General features: G+C 41.6%; 2 protein-coding genes across 2 annotated transcripts in view; one reads left to right on the top strand and one right to left on the bottom strand.

Moving 5' to 3' along the window:
• Positions 1-7,967, top strand: part of LAMB1 (laminin subunit beta 1) — a 40,989-nt gene extending 33,022 nt beyond the window's left edge. Inside the window, exons 26-33 of the mRNA XM_084509842.1 lie at positions 119-360; positions 2,285-2,488; positions 2,867-3,011; positions 3,768-3,975; positions 4,206-4,347; positions 5,160-5,336; positions 6,541-6,700; positions 7,630-7,967. Coding sequence (XP_084365968.1) covers positions 119-360; positions 2,285-2,488; positions 2,867-3,011; positions 3,768-3,975; positions 4,206-4,347; positions 5,160-5,336; positions 6,541-6,700; positions 7,630-7,766 — 1,415 coding nt within the window. The 3' untranslated portion in view covers positions 7,767-7,967. The remainder of the gene's footprint in view (positions 1-118; positions 361-2,284; positions 2,489-2,866; positions 3,012-3,767; positions 3,976-4,205; positions 4,348-5,159; positions 5,337-6,540; positions 6,701-7,629) is intronic.
• A 905-nt stretch (positions 7,968-8,872) lies between these two features.
• DLD (dihydrolipoamide dehydrogenase) lies at positions 8,873-24,188 on the bottom strand. Its single transcript, XM_084509852.1, has 14 exons — positions 24,058-24,188; positions 23,717-23,792; positions 22,967-23,046; positions 19,571-19,639; positions 17,515-17,584; positions 17,034-17,134; positions 16,548-16,691; positions 16,293-16,394; positions 14,994-15,184; positions 13,435-13,605; positions 12,856-13,045; positions 12,321-12,458; positions 11,157-11,246; positions 8,873-11,052 (listed from the first exon to the last, which is right to left on the bottom strand). The coding sequence occupies exons 1-14, from the start codon at positions 24,097-24,099 to the stop codon at positions 10,987-10,989; spliced, it is 1,530 nt and encodes a 509-aa protein (XP_084365978.1). The 5' UTR covers positions 24,100-24,188; the 3' UTR covers positions 8,873-10,986.
• Between the last annotated feature and the right edge of the window lie 1,884 nt (positions 24,189-26,072).

Consider the following 26,072-nt stretch of genomic DNA (forward strand, 5'->3'; position numbering starts at 1 on the left):
GGTTGCTTTAAGGTGCTGCTCAGCTTGCTGACCCAGCTGTGCGTCTGCCCACCTCCGTGACACAAATTATTTGGTGTCAGTTAACAGATTTCTGAGCAGCTCTGTCTGATTCCTGCAGGAGCCCTGGACAGCATCACCAAGTATTTCCAGATGTCCCTGGAGGCAGAGGAAAGGGTCAATGCTTCCACTGTCCACCCCGATAGCGCCGTGGAGCTGTCAGCAAAAACGCGGCAGGAAGTGGAAGACTTAATCAAGGAGAAGGAGGCCCAGTTCAAGGCTAAGCAAGAGGAGCACTCTCGCCTCCTGGATGAACTCGCAGGCAAACTGCAAAGCCTGGATCTCGCCGACATGTCAACAAAGGTACACAGCTAGGATCTGCTGGTAGAAAACCCACAGCGAAAGTAAAATTGGGTTTTTCGAGGAAGTGACAGGCAGGGAAAAACTGTTCAGAGCTGGACAGTGTGAAAGACACTGTTTGTTGCTGAAACACACGCATTTCACTGATTTTTGAGGTATTCTGTGGGCTCTGAGACACCTGTGGGCTTTCAGGCAGCAGGCCTTCATGTCGTTCTCCCTCCTACTTCTCCCCAGCCCTGAGAGAGCATCTGTGTTTTCCTCACCTCCTAAGCCAGATCCCTTTGCTGTGGGCAGAGCTCTCAAGTGAAGCAAAGTTCAGCAAGTCCAGTGGACTGAGAGCCAGCCTGTTAAGCCTTAGCTCACACGCTTGCTTTCTTCATTTTGCAGTTTCCCAGAGCACACGGCAGGGCTGCCCTCCTGGGCATCGCCACGCTCCCATCCTCCTGCTTGGGGCAGAGCAGCACTTAAAGGGAGCTGGAATCCGAAGGGCACAGTCTGTGTTGAAGCTGCCTGCTCATCTGTAAATATGACCGAGGATAGCTTTTTCTGGGAGAGGCAGGGTGTTTGCTGGGTTTCCCTTTGAAGCCAGGCAGCTGCATTCAGAGAACAATCCCGCTTGAAGTCCCGACTGGAGGGGAGAGCTCATTAACTCCTCGGGGCAGGGCCAGCCCTGTGTGTGGGGACGAGGTCTTCACACAGGGAATTGTCCCCGGTCCTTTACAACTGCAGTCACCCCACCCGGCCTTTTTTCTTGGGAGGGGAAGAAAGAGGCAGCTTTTTGTTTAGCTTCCCTTGCCCTGCATTCCTGCCTAATGCGTTCTTGAGGACTGAAAGGCTGGGGTAGATGTTTATCGAGGCAGTAAACACGGAGTTGCTCGGAGGTGTAATCACAGGATGCCAAAAAAAAAAAAGTTTGCTTTCTAGCTACTGCGGGGTTGCATGCCAAGCAGGTAAGAGGGAATCATTTACACTTCACAGGAGCCAGCTGCAGCTCACTTGGTTTTCCCAGTGAGATTTGAGGCTGCAAAGTACGTGTCAGTTAGCAACTATCATTTGGCATAAGGAGGGTGGTGGAAAGGGAAAAGTACCTCACAGGAACGGGGAATTTTCCGATTTGCCACCTGGCTACAGCTTTTAAGTGATTTCATTGCCCAAGCAGTGGATATTCCCAGTAAAATCTGCTGACTGAAGTAGTTTTGCTTAAAAAGTCAAACCTGATATCTTCTTTGGGAACACTTCATTGACACAAGTCATAAATTGGAAGTTATTATGGAAAGATGAAACCAGAGCAAACACTTCATGGCTGGGAAGGGAACAGCTTTTCCAGAGAGGTAAAAAAAAAAAAAAAAAAAAAAAAAAAGGTTTCCTGTTCAGCTTGGAGCATTTCAGCTTCTTACTGTTTTATCTTTTCCTTTGCTCTCCTTAGAGAGCTTAGAGAGCGAAGGAAAAAAAAATAACACTATGTTGCACAGAATACATTCTTCCTTTTAAAAAGCTGCTTGGGATGGCCAGTTTTTCCTCCAAGAGTAGTGAAGACCAGCTTCAAACAAAAGGAATACAGGCAGGGGTAGCTTCCAGCTTGAAATCAAAGCCCAAATGCAGCTTTCCAGTTCAAGATGATATTTGGCAGAAGAGGACAATGAAAGCAAAGCTTCCCTCCTACCCTCCCTTTACTTCAGCAGCTGGGAGCTACCTGGTTGTTACCCAGTTAAGGCAGGAAGGAGTGGAAGGGGCACAGAACAAGGATTAATATCGTGCTGGTATGGACCCGATGCAGCTCTCCTTCAGCTTCCTTTGCTTTGGTACTTGAGGCCCTACTTGGAAGGGGTAGGAACAATGGCAGAGCAGCATCCTATTCATCACCCTCGCAGCTCAGCAATGGGAATGAAGCCGGGACTGTTGCACTTGTCTCCTCTGTCTGCTGCAGACGTGTGGCACCCCCGCAGGAGCCTCTTGTGCCGAGTCCGAGTGCGGCGGCTTGAACTGCCGGAGCGATGACGGGCAGAAGAAGTGCGGAGGACCTGGCTGCAAGGGGCTGGTGACCGTGGCACACAACGCCTGGCAGAAAGCCATGGACTTCGACAGAGACATTCTCAGCGCCTTAGCAGAAGTTGAGCAACTCTCCAGAATGGTAATATGCAGAATCCATTGTTACAATACCAAAAAAAAAAAAAATCTTTTAATTGTAACGCAAGTTTAGGCACTAATTGACAAAGTATGTGCCTGGCTTACTGCAGAATATTCCTTCCAGTTGCGTAACATCATCCCACTCAGAAAGGGAGCTCGCTAAAGTAAAGCTTCATGCGTAACTCTAAACATTAGCTTGAGTTGTTTAAACTAGCATTGGTGGTGTGGATCAGGGCCAGCTTTTAAAAGTGTTCTGTGAGTTTTATGAGACGAAGCATTTCTCATTACTGTTACCTCTGACTCCAGGAGAATTTTTTGTTGTAAAACAGGCCTTAAAGCAGAAGCCAATATGCATTCAAGCCTTCCATTTCATTCTCTCCAGGTTTCTGAAGCAAAACAGAGAGCTGACGAAGCCAAACAAAACGCACAAGAAGTTTTGCTCAAAACCAATGCTACAAAAGAGCAAGTGGACAGAAGCAATGAAGATCTGAGAAATCTCATTAAACAGATCAGAGACTTCCTAATGCGTAAAAACCTTACACTTATATTACCTACTTCAATTCTTCATTGGTGAAAACTCTCTTTATTTTTAAATCATCCTCCACAGGGTAATGCAATAGCTGTCATCCCCTGCTCCTTTCAGCCAGATTTAATGGGTATGATGAAATGGAAACAGAAAACCAAGACAATAGGAAAACGAGGCCAATCTGTAGTACTTTGTTGTGTTCATTTCAGCTGAGAGCATTGTACCTCTGTAGCTTGCCAAGTCTGTTCATAAGCTCTGGCTGGAAAGACCCACAGTACTATTAAAGGGGAGGAAAGTCAGAAACGGTGAGGTTATCTCCCTGCAAGAAAGCAGAAAGGTTAAATGAGGCCCTTGTTCACTAATGAGTGGCAGCGTGGCAAACCCATTCCTTCTCTGTTTGCACAGGGCTGTGTACTGGTAGCACAATTACATTTACATGCAGCTGTTGGCTTCCTCTCCTGTGGGCTCGCATCCCCTTCCCCCAGCCCCAGCACGGTGTAGCTAATCACTGAGATCTTCAAAAGGCTTCCAAGAGAGTGATGCCAGCAGGGCCTACGCGCCGGCTGGGCCTCTTATCAGAGGGAAGTTTCACCCTAAGGAAGCGGTTTTTACATCTTGATTTGCTGCTAGTCTGGGGGAGAAAGATTTTTTCCATTATTTTGCTTCTTGAGGGAGCAGTTGGATGAGAATTGGAGTACTGAGACTTGACAGTTCAAAGCCTTTACTCACATCTTTGTCATGTGTGTGCATCTTGTAGAAGACAGTGCTGACCTGGACAGCATCGAGGCAGTGGCTAATGAAGTCCTCAACATGGAGATGCCAAGCACTCCCCAGCAGCTACAGGCCCTGACAGAGGACATCCGTGAGCGCGTGGAAAGCCTTTCTGATGTTGAAGTCATTCTACAGCAGAGCGCTGGAGACATTGCCAGAGCAGAAATGCTACTGGAAGAAGCTAAAAAAGCAAGGTATGCAACCCTGTTCTGTATCGGGTGTCTCCAATGACCAGGAACTGGAATGAGGCTTTGATTTCACTATCAGGAAATGCAGTTTACCTTACCCCAAGGTTGATTCCCCATTCCTTCACTAAAGGGCAAAAATAGCCCTTTGCAGTATATGACTGGTGCTTTTCCCTGTACCAAAGTAAAGCATTTTTAGTGTTTTTAGTTTTTACTGTTAACATAGTTTTGTTCCACAGCAAAGGTGCAACAGATGTTAAAGTCACTGCAGACATGGTGAAAGCAGCACTAGAAGAAGCTGAAAAGGCACAAAATGCAGCTGAAAAAGCCATAAAACAAGCTGATGAAGATATTAAAGGAACCCAAGATCTGCTGACCTCAGTAAGTTGTTTCCTTATTTCCAAGATTTTTTTCTTAAGATACAGAAACAGCAACACATCTGAAACTGATGTAAGGGTGTCTAGGCAAGGCTCTTGTGTACTACAAATAAAAGATTGCACTTAAAATGAATCTAAACCATTCATAACTAGAGGATTAGGGAGCTACAAGCCTGCTGATTAGACTTCAGTGGCATAAAGTATGGATGGGAGTGAGAAAAGCCTTTTTCTTAGGGCTTTCTCTAACACAGCAGGTGTGCCAAGATCTCTACAAAGTCATACACGTTGACCCCATTGTTGTTTGTTGTAGTGTGTTGGCAGAACCGTGCTATCTAGCACTGGCATCCACTGCAGCAGGGGACTAAGAAAACTAATGCTGTACTGAAGTGGTAATTGCTGTAGTCTCATCAGATAATGTATTTTTAGACTTTAACTCTGTACCCTGGTCTCATGAGAGCAATATCTATATCCATGAAGTGTGGCTAGCTTAGAGACAGGCAGCTTCAGCCATTTAACACTAGCATTTAATAATGAACTCGTGAAGTTCTGTTTGCAGATTAAGCAATTCTTGCACGTGTAATGCAATCGAGTCATTTTTTAAGAGGTTCTGTAATGCTTTTGCAGCCCTCTATACACTTGATCTTCAAGCAGTGGGTTTTTTCACCCTGACTGCAGTTGTCCGTTTTTAATGAAACTAACACTTTTTATATCAGATCTATGGATGTGACCTAGTTAATTGATCGGGGCTTACTCAGAAAGTTTTTGTGTTATATTTAGAAACTTTTGAAAGCATATCTTTGTCCCTCCTTCTGTTAGATTGAATCTGAAAATGCAGCATCTGAAGAAACGCTGAACAATGCCACTTTACGTCTGTTTGAGCTAGAGAGGAGCGTTGAAGATCTGAAGCAAAAGGCTGCTACAAATTCAGTGAATGCGGACAAGATAGAAGAAAAAGCTGGCACTGCAAAACAAAATGCTGAAGAAGTTAAGCAGGTGAGGAGATTGGGAAAAATGCTAAAGAAAAGCCAGTAAAACACACCCCAGGTCTGTGCAGGGGAACTTTACTTCAGTCATTGGCCAAGTACTGAGGACAAAAAGAGTGCTTAATGCACTTACCACAGATACCTGCTTTTACTCATTTTGGTACCAAATACAAAGAGAAGTATTAGGAAGTTATCAGTTTCTAGAAGAGTTGCATAAAACACATCTTGCTGTTGCACTGTCAGCCTTTCATACATTTGGTTCTGTCTCTCTGCTTTGCTATCTGCCACAAACACATTGGCTTTTTTTCCCCATCTATATTTTTGTTTCTGCAGTGATGTTCAGGCTAAACACATCAAAGTTTGGCATATACAGAATCAAACGGCAAAGATTCCTTAGCTCAATATCAAACCAGTCTCATTTCTAAATATCAGAGATGCAAAATTCACTCTGACCATATGCAGGCACTCCCAGTGTCTGCTCTACACCTTCGTAATACCAAAAGAATGTTAACCAAACAGTTGACAACTCTGCCAAAGGAAGTTTAATTCCCACAATCTTTTGGCTGGAATTAGCCCACCAGTCTCAAGAGAGAGAGGTTTTCTGTCAAGGCAGGGACACATTATCCACCAAATCAATTATTTCCACACACTAAGTAGGATTTCAGGTGGCTGTCAAGTAAACCCAAGAGACTCCCAGCACTGCTGCAGAACGTGAACTTGCTTGCTAGTTGAATTCATCTGGGTGCTAGTACTCCTTAACCTCACAGAGGAAAAAAAGCACAGCTGAGAAGCCAACCTGATGTCTTTTCCAGCACGTTCACCTACGCAAACCAGGCAGCTGCTCTCTTCTTTCTGAAAGGGCAGCAAGGTTGTTCCTCCCTAAACGCATACATTCAACCAGGAGCATGGCCAGTTCCTTAACCTCAGCTGTGCTAGGGGCCATAGCTTCCATGAGTTACACAACTGTGTAACTGAATCCTGTAAATCCTTGCCAAGTATTAAAGCTGTAGAATTGCCACAGATCTGCAAGAGGGCAACTCAGTCTTCGTGCCAGCTCTTAAAACCTTGAGTATTAAGCAGGCCATACCCCGACCTTGTTTCTGCCTTTGTTACCTGAGCTAACAGCCTGTGCTCTGCTTACCCCGAATATCGAGCAACTCCCCTTGCGTTGTCTTTTGAACGGCTCCATCTTGTGTTTGCATCTGGAACAACAGGTCCTCAACACCGAGCTGAACAGCAAGTACAAAACGGTGGAGGAGCTCATTGCCAAGAAGACAGAGGAGTCCGCCAGCGCTCGGAGGAAAGCTGACATGTTGCAAGATGAAGCTAAAGCCCTGCTGGCTCAAGCAAACAGCAAACTCCAGCTGCTCAAAGGTAAGGCTGTTCTGAGCAGGCAAGTCCTTACCTTAAGAATACAAAGCACTAACATGCTGTTAAACCAAGTATTCATCAGCAACAGGAAAAGAAAAAGGAAATTAATTCTTTGTTGCTGAGGTCTGAACAGCTTTTCTTATCCTTAGGGACACAACATAGTCTTGAATCAAAGATTTGTATTAAAAAGAAGAGCTAAAACTTACAGTGAGACACAAACTTTTGGTATGGCACCTCTCAGTGCCCAAAGAATCCTTACAGAGTGGAATTAAAATGTAGCTACCATGATTCGGATGAGGACTAACCCATCTGGCAGCACTAAAAGCAGCCCACTTCTTGACAGACTACCCACAACACCATCTTCAAACAGTATTCCCCTTACCCCACCCTAGAATGCTGTTAAAAAGGCAATCTTAATAAAAGGCAATTAGGTTGAAATAAAATGCAATTAGGATACAGAAGTTGCAGTTTACAGAAGAATTTAACATTTACAATTGCCACTTGAAGTCGGCTGAAGCAGGAGGGGGCAGCCTGCCTGTAATTGCCAGGGAGGAAGCTGAGTTTTCCTCCTGTTTTTGCCAGTCCAGGAACCTGCTCTTCCCCTTAGTCGCTCCTGCACAATTAAAATGAATCACTGAATAGTTTTTGGCTTGTCATAATCAAGATATTTCAGGTCAACACAAAAATGGCAGTTATTTTCAACTTGAATCAAAGTATATCTTTTCCACTTACAGAAAATTACTTCCACGTTGCTTTATGTCCCAATATTAAGGAAACAAGAAGTGCCATTCCAGCCTTTGCTATTTTTTTTGTCAGATTTTCTTCCACAAGAAAATAATCCTGAGGTAGTTTACTCCTAACAGCTATGGTTTATATTTTACTGCATTAAAACATACCTAATTACGCTGTTTTTCCTCTTCCTTTGCTGACAGACTTGGAAAATACGTATGAAAACAATCAAAAAGTTCTCGAAGACAAAGCCAAGCAGCTGGTGGAGCTGGAAGAGACAGTTCGCTCCCTCTTACAGACGATCAGCCAGAAAGTTGCTGTTTACAGCACTTGCTTATAAATGGGAACAGAAAATGCTTACGTTCAGGATGGGGCTTTTTTTTTTTTTTAAAATAAGTATTACACTAGTGTTTGTGGTTTTTTTTGACATTACACTAAGACCTGATAAAGTGAACAGGTTTTATATTGACTTTTAAGTCACAGAACCAAAGACAAGTAACTTTTTGACATTGAAAATAAACAGTACTTTTGTATCACTGTATGTACCTGGTATGACTCACTAAGTTCCTTGTTATTTTCAGTAGCTGAAATGGTAAATCAATTAATCTTTTAGGTTCTGCAAGTCTTGCTTTTAAAATAGCTAGAGATCTAATAAAATATTGGTTCCAACTACAGCATGACAACAGAACAGATAGTAGTGAAAGAAGTATCATCTTTGTGGGGTTTGCTAGCATTACCCTACTACTTACTGCACAAGGAATATTTAACCTCTGGATGATATCCATTTAGGCTTAAAACAAGTTTAATTTACTTGAAATACTTGATTTTAGAGGTCAGCACTGAAGGGGTGACTGGTTTACATTCTGCAAACCACATTTATGTGATGAACCATCATTGGAGGATCGAGACTCTCTAGAAAAAAAGCTACCAAGTTCATAGGGCACTTAATGTGAAGCAGTTAAGGAGTTGTACAGTCTCTTAAAGCAGCACACTGAATCTCCCTAAGAGCAGCTTGTGCTTAACAAAACACAAATAAGACTTCTTTTTTGAAGTGCAAGAGTGATATCCAGTTCATATAAACTGTGTGCTTCAGTTCAAACTTACTACAGCACAGTGTACCTTCAGCCAACCACACAGTAATCGTAATAATTGATCTGTGGTATTCCTTAACTTATGTGCAAGTTAGCATCCTCAGCTGCAGCAGGCTTTTACATATCCTGACTGCTAACTCCGACCTGAGAAATGTATTTGGATATGTTCTTTGATCAACAATTTAGCTCACCTTGACTGTCAGCAGAAGCTGGTCGGGGCAACTACAGCAGAATTACAGCGCCACCTATGGAAACTGGAGAGCAGCACATTTAAATAATCATCCAACCTTCACAGTTACAGACACTAGAATAAAAAAATCCAAAACAGGAATTGATTACTACAGCACATCACACGTTATGTCACTGATGGTATATTTAACAGCTGTTAAAAATAAAATCTTCAAACTTTGCAACATACAGACATATTTCTGCCTCTACAAGCACTTTTGGTATATTTAACTAGAGCAGAAATGAGACTGGGAAGTAACAATACCATAACAAGCCCAGGCCTTAAATTTTATTTTCGAGTGTCTGGGAGACAAATCTCTGAAGACTGCTACTGAAATTGTACCAAAGTGTTCCAAACTCCAAAAATTTATGAAGAACAAAACAACATACAAGAATTTGTAACTGATGAATCCCAAGGCTGAACCACAGCAAGACGGCCAAAAACTGCCACAATTATTGGGTGAGAGGGGGGAGTGCACAGGAGTATTTCTTAGAGAATAGGGAACTTACAAAAAGTTAGAACTTACAAAGTGCCAGATGAACACTTGATAGAATTTACCCACAGGAAGAAGTGATTCTGAGATGCCTAGATCTGTAAGGAGAATTGGGTTCTCCCTCCCTCATTCTGTTCTTACCTTTGCTTTATTTAAGCAGCTTCCTACTAACACCCACCTGAAAGGAGATTCACATTAATTCACTTGCTCCTCTAATTCAAGGATACAGTGCAGCATCTCTTAGCCTGGTGGTGAGCTTAAAGACCCTAGTTGATTCCTATCTACTTTTCAAACAGAGGTTATAAAAACAAAATGAAGAATAGTATTACAGGTGTTTATAGATTAACTGCTACCTTAAGGAAATTGTACATTTCATAGAATCGTACAATGGTTTGGGTTGAAAGGGATCTTTAAAGATCACGTAGTCCCTGCAGAAGGTTGGACATCTTCCACTTGGTCTGGTTGCTCAAAGCCCCATTCAACCTGACTTTGAATCTTCCATCTCTTAGCCCAGACAGCAGTTCAATACTTGAATTAGAAGCCATCTAGTCTACACATAAAGTCAAGTAGCTTTTGCAGATTTTTTTTTGGAAAGCATTTCTCCATTTATCATCCCAATGGCATAATGGAAAAGGACATGTACAGTATCAGCACATAGTAAGATTTTCTTCAAGGCAGAAAAGCATAACAAAAAAAGGCACCCTGCACAACAAGTGAGCTACTGGAATTGGGCACATTCCCCGTACACGTTAGGGATATTCCAAAGATGCTATTTGTGACAAACAAAACCCAATACAACCCTCCAGCCATGTTAAATATTTATTAAGCTCTCTTGCTACAGCAGAGACACAAAGAGAGCACAAAATAGAAAACAAGGAGAGAACAAAGTACGTCTCAACTATGTGCAGAGCTGATACTGCAGCCCTTGTGTGTGGAAGGTGCAGAAGAATAACCCTCACATTATCACACTTAACTGTGAGCACTGCTTTGCTATCCAGTTCTAGCATTTTGACATTGAAGAGAATTGGACAATGGAAGCTTTAAAAACAAGATTAAGTAGCAGAACGATTAAATTTTTCCTCATTTTTTTCATTTCCCTACCAGCACTTGATTTTTCCCGATGAGTTTTCAATATGAAAACATGATGTGTGGATAATCACACACACAGAGATTTTCTCTTAAAAAAGTTAATATAGTTTTAATTGATCTATACAAGCCCCTCTTCTCCCAGCACCCTAACATTACTAGATCAAACCAAATTTTGGTATTTATATGCAAGAAGAAGTAGGTTAAATACTTAGTTAATCCTTTCAGAAGGACATATGTTTTTGTGCGGAAGTGACAGTGGCATTTTAAGTGCCAGCGGCATTCTAAGTGCCAGCATTCAACTGTTTTAGTCTATCACTACTTCAAATAAGAACACACCAGGTATGCTGGACACTTGTTCAGACTTTTGACCAACACACTTTATAATCCCATGCAGCAGCGAAATGCTTGGTTTTGAAGAAAAAAAGTTCTGTCAGGCTGTTTTTCTGCAACATTCAAAATGTATATAAACATGTAAGTATTTAATTTACAGAGACCGGATAATTCCACTTGTTCCAAACTCTACTTGTTTAAATATGATGGCTAAAATGAAGAGATTCACTTAATTCAGTCCTAACATCCTCAAACTCAGCCTTCCACAAGGGACCACAGTCCACTTCCAGACATGTGCTATGCATGTACAGAGAACTGGTCTTTCATTTTAGAAGTTGATAGCTTTGCCAAAAGATGCTGCTAGGTTTGCTTCCCTGAAGGCTTCTGACACCGTCTGCAGAGAACAGGCAGAAAAGGTACAAATCATTAATATTTAAATGTAGTTATAGCATGTCTGTGCAACAGTGGTGTTCAACAGTTTGTTTAGAAAAAACTTACTGGATGGGCATGGCAAACTCTGGCTACATCTTCACACGATGCTCCATACTCCATAGCAAGAGCAGCTTCATTAACCATTTCGCCAGCACCCTGTAATTGAATGTTCTTTGTAGTTAAAAACATCTTCATGCAGTTGTGTAGACTCTTTAAATTACTGACTAGAAGTATCCAGCTTGTAAATTCTATCTTGCTAAAAAATAAACAAACACTGTCATAATATGACTAGCACTTCAGCTGTGTCCTAATGCCACTTAACTGTAGATTTGCAGAGTTTTAATTATAGATTTACACTCAAACAGTGTAAATCTAAACATAATGCTAAATCAGAGTACTTGCTCTTATTACTGAGGGTTGTGTAAGATCTGGGCATTTTCCCCACAAAATACTGGTCAGATAGTACCCACATTCTGATCAAAAGTACTGTATATTATCACTAACAAAAAAAAAAAAAAACCACAAAACTTCTTTATGAAAGCAGTATACAAAGATCTATGGAAATGTTTCTGCATACATCTTTAGGGGAAAGAATAATAATAAAAAAAGAGCATTTACACCTTTACAGCTAAGAAAACCAAACCAAGCCAAAGAATGAGGTTAGGGTCTAAGATGCAATTTCTGATTGGGTGGTAATAGAGAAAAAGATATTTTCAGAAAAAAAAATATCTGATTTCAAATTCTGAAAAAAAGATATATATTTTTAAAAATCAAGTTTCATCGGTTCCATTACTGACCCCAGACTTAGTGAATGTCAAATAATGTTACCAATTTTGCTGAAGCTGGAATATCAGAGGAGGAAAAAAAAAAAAAAAAAAAAAAAAAAAGCAATGAAAACCAGTCCTTTTAGCTCCCCAACTTCTAGAACTTCAGTCAATTTCTGCTGTTCTCTCAATTATTTAGTAACATTCATAAAGAAAAAAAAAACAAAAAACAACAAGAGTAACTGAATAACCCTAGCAATTCTAGGGAATCAATAAAAAAAGCTGGGTCTGACACCAAAGTAACAGAAAATCTTTGGGGATGAGGGCAAGAGGGCATGGCTGCAGAAGACAACAACAAATTGAAGCAATTTGGGGAAATTCAAATCTTCCTTTTTTACAAGAACTGTGTAACACAACAAAAAACCCTTAAAACTACCAAGACAACAGCACGATTTATAATACTTACTGCGCCTAAAATGTGAGCACCCAACATCCTGTCTGTTGATTTTTGACTAAGTATCTTCACCATGCCATCTGTGTCAGCATTTGTCTTTGCTCTACTGTTAGCAGCAAATGGAAATTTCCCAATTTTGTATTCTACCCCCTACAAAACAGATATGTGTTACTGACAGAGTTAATGACCTGAAAATTCAGCAGGAATGATGTAACCATACAGATAAATCTAAAAATAGAACTAACACAAAAATAGAAGACAGATAAGACAAACAGATCAATGCATGAAGATAACAGGTATAAAGCTGTGTTAGAGAAGAAAAATTAGCAGCGAATCAGTATTAATTTCCCAAAACAAGTTATTAAATAAGACTGTGGTCCTTGTGAGGGTGGCATGCAGGAAGGAATCAATCATATACCCTACACAATAAATTCAGATAGAGAAATTCTCCTGCACAAAGTAGCTAGATAAACTAATAGCTACTACTAGATTATGAAACTACATCCAAGATGGAAAAAGATTTGTCTGAGAAGAAAACAAGCTGTACCTCTTCTTTCAGTTGTTCTTCGGATTTGCCAACCCAGGCCACTTCAGGGTGAGTGTATATCACAGAGGGTACGCAGTTATAATCGATGTGAACTGCTCCCCCAGCCATCCCTTCAACACAGAGAATGCCTTCATCCTCAGCTTTGTGGGCCAGCATCGGTCCAGCAACTACATCACCAATAGCATAGATGCTATCAGACCAATGAAACAAAATAAGATACTGTTTAAGAAGTCCTAATACACCTAGGCTACTTTATATAACAGTCATTTTAAAACATACTCCAATCATATCAGATTCAAACATTAATTTTCCGAAGACGTATAGAGACTACAAAAGAAAGGCTTCCACCAAATGACCACACTTCAAGAATTAGTACCAACACACAGTGACTTTTAAATTACAAAACTTTAAGGGTTGACTACAAATCTTCAACTGCAGAAATAATCAGAAATTTAAGGTTTTCCTTTCAGGAAAAAAAAGCTATATTCAGCAATTATAGAGTGTTTTAATAGGTTAAACTTTTAAAAATAAGAGTTGTGTTTCAAATAAAGTCAAAAATACTGTTAAATTATTACTTACTTTGGAATTTTGGTTTGGAATCTGTTATTGACTGGGATTCTCCCCTTCTTATCAAGTTCAATTCCAATTTCTTCGAGACCTAGATTTTTTGTGAAAGGACGCCTACCGATACAGACTAGGAGCACATCACAAGTTATTACTTCTGCCTTGCCACCAGCTGCTGCTTCAACACTATGGGAAAACAAACAGCAAAAATGCAAAGCTGTGAACTTGCAGCACTGTATTTCACTGACTAGTAATTAACATGATCCAGATGGTGACCTACTGGCTCAATCTGGCATCCAAAAACACTTGCCTTCAGTCCACCCTTCACTTCTTCCTTACAAGAGTTGATGAGTAGGAGAGAGAACAAGGGCCAGTCATTCTTACCCCATTTGTTAACAACTCCTAGATACAGACATTCAGGCTACATATCCATGAACAAACAGCATGGCCTGCTAAAAGCAAATCTCTGTACAGCAAAGCAATTGGTGCTGAGTACTCAACATCCAAACTGTTTCTATTTCAGGGTGAGGTAGGGCCATGTATTCCAAGAAAGCTTTCTTCTGGCCCAAAACTGCAGATCTGTCTTGCATAAAGTACATCCCCCAAGTTCATCTTCATGTTTAGTTGCATCCAGAACAAGTTCAGTTTATGTGCTCAGAGTGCAGGAAAGAACCAAAGCATGGCAAGTGAGGATAATTAGGAAGCGTGTCTGAAAAGCACACTCCCTTGAGTATGACACACTAAATAAATACAGAAAGAGACTACATCAGAGATCCAGCCAGCATCAGCATGGGACATAAAGAGGCCCTAAGCTAGGACCTCTACAATGGTGAAGCACAGACTGTCCTGAGGCATGGAGACAGAGCAAACAATTCATCATATTAAGATTCCATTTAAGCTTAAGTTTGTTAAGTAGTATTAAATAATAGTTTTAAGAAAATGCTTATGTAACCAGTCTGCACAGAGAATGTGTAGACAAGAAAAGGAACAGAAGTAGCGTAAGGGTAAGGACGTTTACAAAGAAAATTTGCTTTATATTTTTCTGTATCAGAATCTTCAACAGGCTCAAGTCTGGCTATTTAAAACATTCCAGGACAATTTCATTTATTTCTAATGAGAAACAAATCTCTATTATGCTTACTTGGAGACAAGGGAAGGAAAGGACAAAAGATCCTTTCCAGTAAGCATCCAAGAATTAATGGCTTAAAAATGATCCTAACCATTTATGTTAATTATACCAGAAGCAGAGAACTTCCATGAAAAGCACAATTAAGGATTTTTTTTTCTTTCTTCTTTTTAAATCATCTCACTAAAACAAACAAAAAACCTGTTTTTTTACACTAGTGCACCAACTCAAGTCAGTGGAACCTTTCCTATACAAACAATTTAGAATTCAATAAAGCCAAAATTATGAACATCAAGTTAGGATACAAGATGAAAATTAAATTCCACTGAAGAATTAAGTTTCATTTCTTCCTGTTTGAAGAATAGTAAGACTGTATTTTCAAACCGATCTGAAGGACTGGGTGGAGGAATGTAACTTGTAATCCTTTAGTTTTATGATAAATACTTACGCTACATCAATTTTTCCATCTGGTTTCTTGGTAGCACCGGTAACTTTGGTGTTTAGCTTAAACTTAAGTCCCTGTTTCTGCAGAATGCGTTGGAAATTTTTAGAGATCTCCATGTCAATTCCCATTCCACCAACATGGCCCATGAACTCCACAGCTGTCACATCCGCACCAAGGCGCTGCCAAACTGACCCCTGCAGTCACAACAATATACGTAAGGGAAGAGAAGGTTTTGAAAGGAAAATTTCCTTTTTCTTTACTGCAGTATTTACCACAAACAGCAAACTCTGCAAAAGGGGGTCAAAACATTACAGCAAACTGATCAGTTTTTATAAACATAGTGTAGGATAATGCATCTGTCCTCCCCAACATGAGCCTTTCAGAAAGAATGGATTTATCACTGCTTGCACATCTAAAACTATTGTGATGTGACCCATGGAATTAAGCTTTTAAATAAACAGTTAAAATAATTAGGTGTATTTTAGGTTATAGGAATAGAAAAATTAAAACTCAAATAAATGGCATGCAGCTCAGAAAACCCAACAGAAGTTGTGGTGTCCTTATACCACCAAATCACACTACATCAAAACAGTAAGACATTATGTAAGTTTTATGCAATAAAATATAAACTACCACTACTTCTGCATGTATTTCTAACTATAACCATTATCATCAGCTTCACAAAATTCATATAAACTTTATTTACCCCATAACCATCAAAACAGATTACATTTTGCTTACTTTTTCCTTGCTTAATGGTCAGCAAGCTAAATCAACCACTAAGAAGATGTGCAAATGCTCAAGCATTTGCAGGACCAGCAACTAAACATACTTATTAAACTACGTAGGTGTGAGGCAAAAGGACTACAAAGTCTTCACTCCTTTGTTTTTTAAGATATAATACATGTAATTGTATCACATAAGAGTTTTGGGATTAATTGCTACAAACAGGAATTTAGGATGGTTTAAAATGAACTTCCCTTAAAAGAGGAAGTTCCCCTATCTAGACACAGAGCAAGTACAAACCTCCGTGGAAGTTAAACAACCCAAAAAAACTGTATGTGAGGCCTGGATGTCCCTCTCTCATTTCTCCTCTTAGCTAACCAGATACAGGAATGCTGATCCAACACACCCTTATCCCAGCTTCTCAGGTAGGAAAGGGAACTAGCAGGCCATAGATTGAGATTTCACAACAACTCACACAACATCTGTTAAATCACAGAAATATTGTTAAGTACAATGAAAAAATAACATCCTGTTCCTTTATAAATTAAGGACCAAGTAGTTTAAATATTCTCTCACCAGTTCCACGCCGATGACTCCTGCACCAATGACAACCATCTTTTCAGGGACTTTTTTTAGTGACAGTGCACCAGTGGATGACACGATATTATCTTCATCAATCTAACAACAGGCAAAGAAATCCACAAAGAGAGGTTTACAATATGTACAGCTCACAGAAAGCGAAGGCCAATCAGATGCAAAAAGTTATTATACAATAAATGATGTGGATATTACCCACTGAAAGACAGTAGCACCAAGATTTCAGATACGTACAGTAATTCCAGGGAAGGGAGCAACTTCCGAGCCTGTGGCTATAAGAATGTTCTTTGTGTTGATAACTTGTGTGCTGCCATCGTCTTTGGTTGCGGTGACTTGGTTTTTGCCAGTTATTTTTCCAAACCCAGATACATGTGTAACCTTTGATAATCAGAACACAGTAAATTAAGATTTAAATTACTTATGTAAGTTATGCTACACTTAATTTGAATTCCACTGCTTTAGAGAAGCCACAAACACTAACCTTTGCATCACCATCTGGTACAAGTACCACAGTAAGTTACTAGTATTCTTTTAATTAGATTTAAGAATGAAAGAGCTGTTCATTTAAAATACCCTAAAAGTGAAGCATTCAGAATCTGTCCTTGCTGAGTCAGTCACTCAAATTTATTTATGTGGCAAGAACATGAGAACGCAAAAAGCAACAAATCTAGATCAGAAAAAAAAAATACAGATACATTGCAGTATATAATCCAAACTAACCTTGTTTTGTTTAAATAAATGAGCAATTCCACCTGTTAAGGCCTTTACTGCTCCACTCTTCTGTTCCATCATCTTCTCTAGATTCAAGCGGATTCCTGTAACTAAGGTTAAAAAACTTCAATTAGGCATCCCAGTTTATTTATTTATAGGAGCTAACCTACACAATTAACAGGTTTGATACAGTAAGATGCACTGAAGGCCTCAACTAAACAATAAAGGTTACATTCAACAACTGGTATGTTATACTTGAAAAGAGTAATACTGCTGTTTAACTTCTCTACTCAGGACTCAAGGAATAGATGAATAGAATTTTATGTCCCTAAACCTCCAGCTGACAGAGAAAGGGTATTGTTTGCAAGTCAGTTAGGTTTCCTGAATAACTTTCCTACAATTATAACAATATGATTTGAACTGTTACACTTGTTTGTTGATGGAAACCATTTGTTGTACCAGGCACTGACAAGTTGCTCTGCATACTCACTTTCAATTCCTCTATTAGCAAAATCTTTTCCATGGGCCAAATGATACAGATGGGAGTTGTTCAGCAAGGCCTAAAGTATACACACAAAAACATGAATTGGGACATACACCTGCAATTGAATTCATTATTTATTACATTGCTAGTATAGTAGAAAAACAGGCGGTATTTGCAGAACATTCTCTAATAAGTCTGATATTGATATTTTAAAAGGTGCATTTCAAAATCACAGCTGCACAGCTAGTTGTAGTTGATGGCTTAGAGCTAGTTCAGGTCACTGGACACTCACAGTTCAGAAAAAGTTAGAATAGCTCCTTTGTATGTTTTATAAATGAGCAGCTTGAAATGCAGAACCTCCAGAATAGTATTTTGATTAGAAGCAACAATATTACTAGGGAGGGATCTCAGAAAGAAAAATTATGTCTTTTACAATAACCATCACAAGCACAGAACTATCAGTATCTGCACAAGAAATAAAAACTGTGCACTCTGCACAGACTGAACCCTAAAGAAGGTACAATATATTCAAAGAATATACTGAGACGCTAGCCTTATATATGCAGACTTGAGTAAAACTAATACTATTGGACCAAGATAATTTCATTTTTCTGAATAACTCTTACCAGAATCCAGTGTTTAAAATTTGTCCATTTTACCTAACTGCTACAACCCTGAACCTGTAACTACCAAAACATTAACTGGAGACACAGCCACTACATAAGACTTCAGCAATTACAAAGGAAAAAAAATCCATGACCAGTATATTATTTTGAGTGGCTTTTTGGAAACGAGTATCTGAAATTTTTCCTGTTTCAATGTACGCAGCCTACATATCCACTTCTTAAGAAGTTTACTGCCACCTCAAAATATTCTGGATAGCATCCAGGCTTAACCGTGGGTTCAGAACCATTTTTGTAAGAACCTTGAGGATAAAAATAATAATCAAGGACTCAAGAAGAAAAGTCAATTAAATAGATCCTAGCAAAGTTCCAAGCGTGCATAGTAATGATGGGTTGATCTACATCTAGTTTTTGAGTTTTTCCTCAATATATATTTTGAATGTCGTTAGAAGTATTTCTCAAATATCTAGGCAAAACAATGTATCATTTAAAAAGCTTTGTATTTATACTGTATTTCCTCCTACAATGCTAATGGAACCTCTCTGAGCAAACTGATTAAAAACAGCAATATTGTTAGGAGGGATCTTTGTAAGAAAATTCTATCTTTTACTGTGGTCATCACAAGCCTGACTGTCAGTATCTTCCCTCACCTGCCGATGACAGTGAAGATGACTCCTTTCATCTAGCAGTAGCACTGCTCTTACAAGACTCTAGTTTTGAGGTTACTTAAAACAGGATGGACACCATCAAAAAAATATTAGAGGAAATATTAGCTACTTCTGAATTTCTTCTTTCTCCTTCCTTAGGAGCACATCTTAGGTTCTCCCTTTTCTCTCCCCACCAGCACTACTCCACAAAAGCACTACCAGCCCCACTCTCCAGGTTATTTTTTTGGGCCAGCGAGAATACTATTTAAGCTTAGATTAATATTTCAAGAACTAATCAATGAGGCTCTTCCTTCAGTCATTGGAAAGAGACAGTTATCTTCAGAGCGTGGTGTGTCCAATCAAAACCAGACAAAGTTAATCATTTTTCAGGGGTGCCTCTATCCCTGTAATTTCTCGTGACTGAACAGGGAACAGCTCGGCATCCCTTTAACATAAGTACATCACCTTGGACAAAAAACACAGGTTTATTTGAAAAAAAATTGGAAGGATCTGGAATTTCACATGGCATACTGCAAACTCACCAGAGTGAGAAGATACATCTGTATGCATGCCCTGTTTTCATCCCTCTTCCTCTCTTTGATTTGGGAAACCCCATAAAAACAGTTTGTAAACAAAAGATTTCTACTAGCTCCTCAGTTCATTTGGATTATAAATTCAATTTCTAAACAAAGTGTGTCAATCTTGGAAAAACACTAAGTAATGTTTTCTGAAGTGATACATGTAGGTACTGTTCTTTTTTTAATGAAGTTGTGACAAACTCTGTACACTTACCTTGGAGGGAATACATCCAACATTCAGACAGGTTCCACCCAACGTTTCATTTTTTTCTACACAGACAGTCTGAGGGAAAAAAAGGAGGGAGAGGTGAAGAACATTGTAAACCTTTCTGTAGAGGCAAAAATAACTGGCATCACCTCCTTTGTAACGGGCGTACATACTCAAAATACGAGCTCCTTGGATTACATTCTAAGAATTCAAATCTGCTGAGAAGTGCAGCTGAAACCCTTTCACCATTCCTCTAAGTTGCTGCTTTTGAGCTAAAGTAGATGGTAACATGAAGAACAGGACTCATTCTATCAAATCAATGACACATACTGAGACATGCTGATCCCCTGTTCACCCTGCCTCCTGTTTTAAGCAAGTGAGGGCATGTGAAATGAAGCACGGGTTTTAAAAGCCACACTATGGATCAAACAGCACAGGCTGCTCCTTCATTGACCTGACAACGTTCTGCCTCGTCCACTTTAAATGAACTCCACTGATTAGACCAAGCGAAATTGTTCAGAAGCCAATGCCCAGAGAACGTTGTTGGTAACTGTGGTGGTTCTACTCAGGTGGGCAGCCAGGCTCCACCACAACCCCTCTCTCATTCCCTTTCTTCAAAGGGAAAGGGGGAGAAAATACAATGGAAAGGGCTCACGGGTTGAGATAAGGCTAGGGAGTTCACTCAAAAGTTATCATCACAGGGAAAACAGACTCAGCCTAAAAGAGATTAATGTAATTTATTACCTATTACGAACAAGCTAGAACAGTGAGAAACTAAAGAAACAAACTAAAAACACCTTCCGCCCATCCAACCTCTTCCACCTCTCCCACCAAGAAGCGCAGGGGGAACGGGGACTGTGGTCAGTCCCTAACTCTTCATTTCTGCCGCTCTCTCTGTCCCTGCTCCACCTGGGGTCTCTACTGTCCTTCCCAAACTGATCCTGCAGGGGCTTCCCACAGGCAGCAGCTCTTCAGGAACTGCTCCCACACAGCTCTGTCCCATGGGGTCCATCCCCCAGGAGCAAACTGCTCCAGCACGGGTCCCCCCACATGCAGCAGCTCCCCCCAGACCCCCTGCTCCTGTGTGGGCTCCTCTCCACGGGCTGCAGCTCTGGCCCGGGGCCTGCTCCTGCGGGAGCTCTCCATGGGCCGCAGCCTCCTCCAGGCCACATCCACCTGCTCCACCGGGGGCTCCTCTACCCCTGGGGGGGCTGCAGCGTGGAGATCTGCTCCATGTGGGACCCATGGGCTGCAGGGGGACAGCCTGCTCCACAAGGGGCCTCTCCACAGGCCGCAGGGGAACTGCTGCTGCCTGCCTGGAGCACCTCCTGCCTTCCTGCTGCACTCACCTGGGGGGCTGCAGGGCTGCTTCTCACTCCTCGCTCTCCCAGGTTCTGTTGCACAGCAGGTGTTTTTTATTTTCTTTTTCTTTTCTCTCCTTTTCTTACATCTCCTCTCACACAACACATACATCATTGCTCACTGGCCCAGCTCTGGGTCCCTTTTAAAGCCATCTGGAACTGGCCTTTATCTGACACAGGGCAGCTTCACAGAGGCCACCCCTGCAGCCCCCAGTACCAAAACCCTGCCGTGTAAACCCAATACATGGGACTATAACTTCCAATGGAAGTTATAGTCACGATACAAGGACTTAACATTTCTGCTAGCAGAGGTACCACTAAAATTGAAGGTTTAAAGTTCAGTAGAGCAGACTCAGCTGTGTCTGTGGATGGACAGACAGACTGTATCTGTTTGCCAGCCTTACAAAACCATGGCATTACGTTCCTCAGCATAAACATTCAAGTTTCTTCAACACTACAGGTGACAAGCACAAGCCTGCCCAGAACCTTTGCCCACTCTACCTGTAAAGCAGCGTAAGAATTGTTTGCCAAGACAAAACACAACAGAATGAATAATGAGCATTTTTAATCTCCCTGTATATGATAACATTCTGCTGGCCAAAAAAAAAAAAAAAAAAAAGCAGAAATCCAACCACAAAAAAATAGCCTTAGAATAAATAAATATGAAACTAAAAAGCAGATGGCCTAAATCTCAGTTGAAACCTGTAGCACTTAGTACGTTTTTTTTTTTTTTTCTCTCCACGTGCCAATAGCTCAGTGGCAACATATATATAAATGCAGGAATATTTATTAAACAAGACAAAAAAGGTTTTGCAAACAAGGATAGACATTTCAATTATCTGCACTAGGGTCACAGGCAGATGCAAAACTTCTTAATGAAACCTCAAATATTTATATTTTGGTACTGTTACACATTAAAAGGCTGAAATATATCCAAAAAGACATCACTGAAAGCCAATTGTTGGCGTAATGACCAAAGAAAAACAACATTCAGGAATTAAAAAAAAAAGTTGAAGGCACCATCTTTGGAGACTATCTAGTCAAACTCCCTTCTCCAAACACAGTTAACATCAAAGGTGTATCAGGTGGCTCAGGGCCTTTTACAGTTAAGTCCTGAAAACCTCCAGGGATGAAGACTACACATAACCTGGGCCCCTGTCCCAGTGTTTGACTGAACTCCACTCATAAATGGGAGCTCCTGTCCTTCCCAGGGGGTCTGTCCAACTTGTTCTGTCATGAAGTCCAGCTGTCGAAGCACTGGGACATACCAGCCAGCAGGAGCACGCACAAGTCTGCCAGCACTGCCTTCCTTCTCAGATTTCAAAATACTTGAGAATAACGCCATGCCAGGAGAGCAAATCGGGCTCAGATTAAGGAGTAAAGGTAAACAACCACCTCGCTGAAGTCACACTCTTTTATGAATGAAAATGAAACTTACGGAAATACCCGTTTTCACCTCTAAAATTCTCAGATGGCAATGGAATTCATCCACTCACATTCAAAAAGCCTATCAGCTGAATACTGTTTTTCTTTTCCCCACAGAATCACAGAACAGTTGAGGTGGGAAGGGACCTCTGGAGGTCATCTGGTCCAACCTCCCTGCTCAGTTTGCTCACAACCATTTGAGTCCCCTCTGTCTCCTCTTCAGGATTTCAGAGTAGTTTTTAAGAGGCCTTTTTGTCACTGTCTCAATTTCTTTTTCTTTGTTGGGAGAGTTTCCTTCCCAGCATTCTTCTCCTACCTTTTCCCTCAGAAGAGAATGTAAGCCCATCTCAACTCTCTCTTCCAGCCAGAAGCAAGCTGACCTGAGCAGCTTTGTCAGTAGCCTCCCAACAGTCTAGACAGAAATACCTTCCTCATTTCAACTCATGCCTTCACCTCAACTTCCACACAATATAGGTAAGCAAGGTAAAGTTTATGTTTATGTCAACAGCATCTGGTAGCCCAAGATGGAACATAAGAATTTCAGTTTCCCCAGTTTCACACAGACACCTTCCTCTGGATGACCATTCTGCTCAGCAACCAAAAGGCCTGGTCTTACCTTAAATCCGAGCTGAGCTGCTTTGATTGCAGCAACATACCCTCCAGGGCCAGAACCGATAACCGTGACATCGGCATCCACTGAAAGAGGAAACATCTCAGTTATTTTTGCTTAGCAACTGCTGCAGGAGCACCAACTTACCTCTGAAGTAATTCGTATTTGACAGTATTGAAACACGGAAAAGTCACTATTAAAAATTATGTCATTTAATATGTTGGGTAAATTATATTTTGCATCTGAGAACAGATATCCAGACAAAAGAAAAAGCTGTGTGGATGCATTCGTTCTGCAATAAAAACAACCTCCCTTGAACTTGACGGGGAAAATAATGTAAAATGGAACTAAATAACTAGATTTGGTCTGGCGTGTCCCTGCTGCTATAAAACTTTTAGGAATTTAACCCAAGATGTCTAAATGTCTTATTTTTTCAACGCTGCTTCTACTGACATTTAGCACAAAGGACAAATGCAAGTTAGTAGTTTATAATGCAAAAAATGTTGCTAAAAGATATCTGTGTAGGCAGTATTGATTATGAATATTGCAGAAACCATGAACTTTGTACCGAAGTCGTTAAAACCACAGCCTCCTCTATTAATTAGTGTCACTGTTCTGATGATATGAAGTTCAAGTTCTGTGCATGCTTCTGGTTTGACAGGAAATGTGACAAATAAGCACTTTTTAACTAAAACCCTGACATAGACTCCACCACCGCCACCGGGGAGCCCGCCCTGCCTCTCCCCCGGGGGTTACCTTGCTCGGCATAGCTCCTCCTCGGCACCGCGCAAACCCCCTGCAGTCCGCGATGAACCCGCTCAAAATGGCTCCTCTGCGAGAAAAATCACACCGCGATTTTTAGAAACCGAGGCGCAGGGGGGGCGGCCCGGGGCAGCCCCGTTACCCGCACCAACGGGAGCCGGCGGCGCAGCCCCTCCTCCCTCCTCCCTCCCGCCCTCCCTCGCCGTGTCCGGGTGGGGTGGGGGAAGCCCCGGCGGCCGGGATCGCCTCGTCCCGGCTCAGCCCAGCCCGTCCCGTCCCGTCCCGTCCCGTCCCGGTCCCACCCCGGTCTGGTCCCGGTCCCGTCCCAGCCGTACCCGAGCGAGCGCGCAGCAGACGCGCCCCCAGCGCTGCATCATGGCCGCCGCCGCCGCCACCCTCCAAGGACTCCGCGGACTCGCGCAGGCGCGCTGAGAGCGGGAGCCGCCGCAGCGCCCCCTGCTGGAGGACTTCGGGGGAGGGGGCGTGGTCATCAGGAGAAGGGCGGGGTTATGCAAATGAGGTTTTAAAGAGGCAGGACTCCTGCCACGGGCCTTGCAACCCAGTGCGCCCAGAAATAACATTTGGGAACGTATCTAATTACTTCATTTTTCGGAATAAACCCCTTCTTTTCTTCTACGTGACAGCCAAATGGGCATATAGTCAAATTTTAAAATAAAAATATGAAAGTGAAGGTATTTCATTTTGCAAATGAATTGAATTAGAATATCGATTTTTTCTTTTTCTTTTTCTTTTTCTTTTTCTTTTTCTTTTTCTTTTTCTTTTTCTTTTTCTTTTTCTTTTTCTTTTTCTTTTTCTTTTTCTCTTTCTCTTTCTTTTTCTCTTTCTTTTGCTTTCCCTTTTTCTTTTGCTTTCCCTTTTTCTTTTGCTTTCCCTTTTTCTTTTGCTTTCCCTTTTTCCTTTTCCCTTTTTCCTTTTCCCTTTTTCCTTTCCCTTCCCGTTTGACAGAGTTTAATTTCATTGCATCGCTATTCTTCCCGCCTATTTGTTCTCTAGAAATCAGGCCGCATACCCCGCTGACCCATTACCTGCCCATCAGCACACCAATATTTACAAACATAAGGACATCGAGGCCCTGGAGCATGTCCAGAGCAGGGCTACAAACCTAGTGAAGGGCCTGGAGCACAAGTCCTGTGAGGAGCGGCTGAGGGCACTGGGGGTGTTTGGTCTGGAGCAGAGGAGGCTCAGGGCAGACCTTATTGCTCTCTGCAGCTACCTGAAAGGAAGCTGTGGGGAGCTGGGGGTCGGCCTCTTCTCACAGGGAACTGGTGACAGGACCAGAGGGAATGGCCTCGAGTTGTGCCAGGGGAGGTTCAGGCTGGCAATGAGGAGCCATTTCTGCTCAGAAAGAGCAGTCAGGCACTGGGATGGGTTGCCCAGGGAGGTGGTGGAGTCACCATCCCTGGGGGTGTTCAAGGAGAGGTTGGACGTGGTGCCTGGGGACACGGGTTAGGGGGTGATATTGGTAGTAGGGTGACAATTGGACTGGATGATCTTGGAGGGCTTTCCAACCTCAGTGATTCTCTGATTCCGTGAGATCACTCCTTGCCCGGAGGAGAACAGAAGCAGGGCACTATTTTCCTTCTCTACTGAATTCCAGCTGGTTTAAAACACGTGCTATATTTTTTTTCATTTAAATCATATAAAAAGTGGCTTTAGAGAAGTAATAGGCAACACAGTCCATAACATTGCCCATCTTGCCCCAAAGTGAAAGTATTTTCTGAAAAAAGGGTTGACAAGTTTCCTAGACGGGCTTGGTAATTTCTTGCAGGGAATGGAGATTGCCATGAGGTGGCAGTGTTCTGCTGCTTCCCACATAGAGGAGCACATCATTAAACACCAATTTGGGACCTCTCTTAGAAGAGAGGCATGATATTCATAAATGCCAGACTTTGTGATTAAAGCAGACTTGAATTATTTAGAGGAACCATCAGGGAGAGGAGAAATATGCCCATTAATAAAATATAGTCAAATCTGTGGAAAGTGCTTTAGGAAACGTGTGCACTGGCACCTACTAACACTGTGTGAACATTCAGAGGGAAGGCTGTCAGCAGCGGGCAGGACTCCTGTCTTTCTGTAGCAGGATTTCTCTGATTGCTCCTTCAGCAGCCCTGCAGACTGTATGTGCCTGGTATTTCAGTGATTAAATCCCTACTTCTTAGGCTGGCTAATGAGGAAGCACCCCAGAGTCCCCTGTACTCACAGCATACGTGTTGTGGCCTCATCACTTGTCTCCATCCTCACTAACCAGCAGGCCAAAGAGAACAAAATGCAAAAATCCTCCAGCTGTACCTGACAGACAGCACCCATCCAACAGCTTTTTTCTCCATGG

This window comes from Aythya ferina (genome assembly GCF_964211825.1).
Source record: "Aythya ferina genome assembly, chromosome: 1".
NCBI classification, from domain to species: domain Eukaryota; kingdom Metazoa; phylum Chordata; class Aves; order Anseriformes; family Anatidae; genus Aythya; species Aythya ferina.

What these genes read in the sequence shown, in the direction of transcription:
- DLD (XM_084509852.1), bottom strand. Translation starts at nt 24,099, where the DNA reads ATGATGCAGCGCTGGGGGCGCGTCTGCTGCGCGCTCGCTCGG. An exon ending in GAGGAGCTATGCCGAGCAAG is followed by an intron (nt 23,047 to 23,716) that starts GTAACCCCCGGG and finishes TTCCTCTTTCAG; the next exon opens with TGGATGCCGATGTCACGGTT. An exon ending in TTGGATGTATTCCCTCCAAG is followed by an intron (nt 17,585 to 19,570) that starts GTAAGTGTACAG and finishes TGTATACTTTAG; the next exon opens with GCCTTGCTGAACAACTCCCA.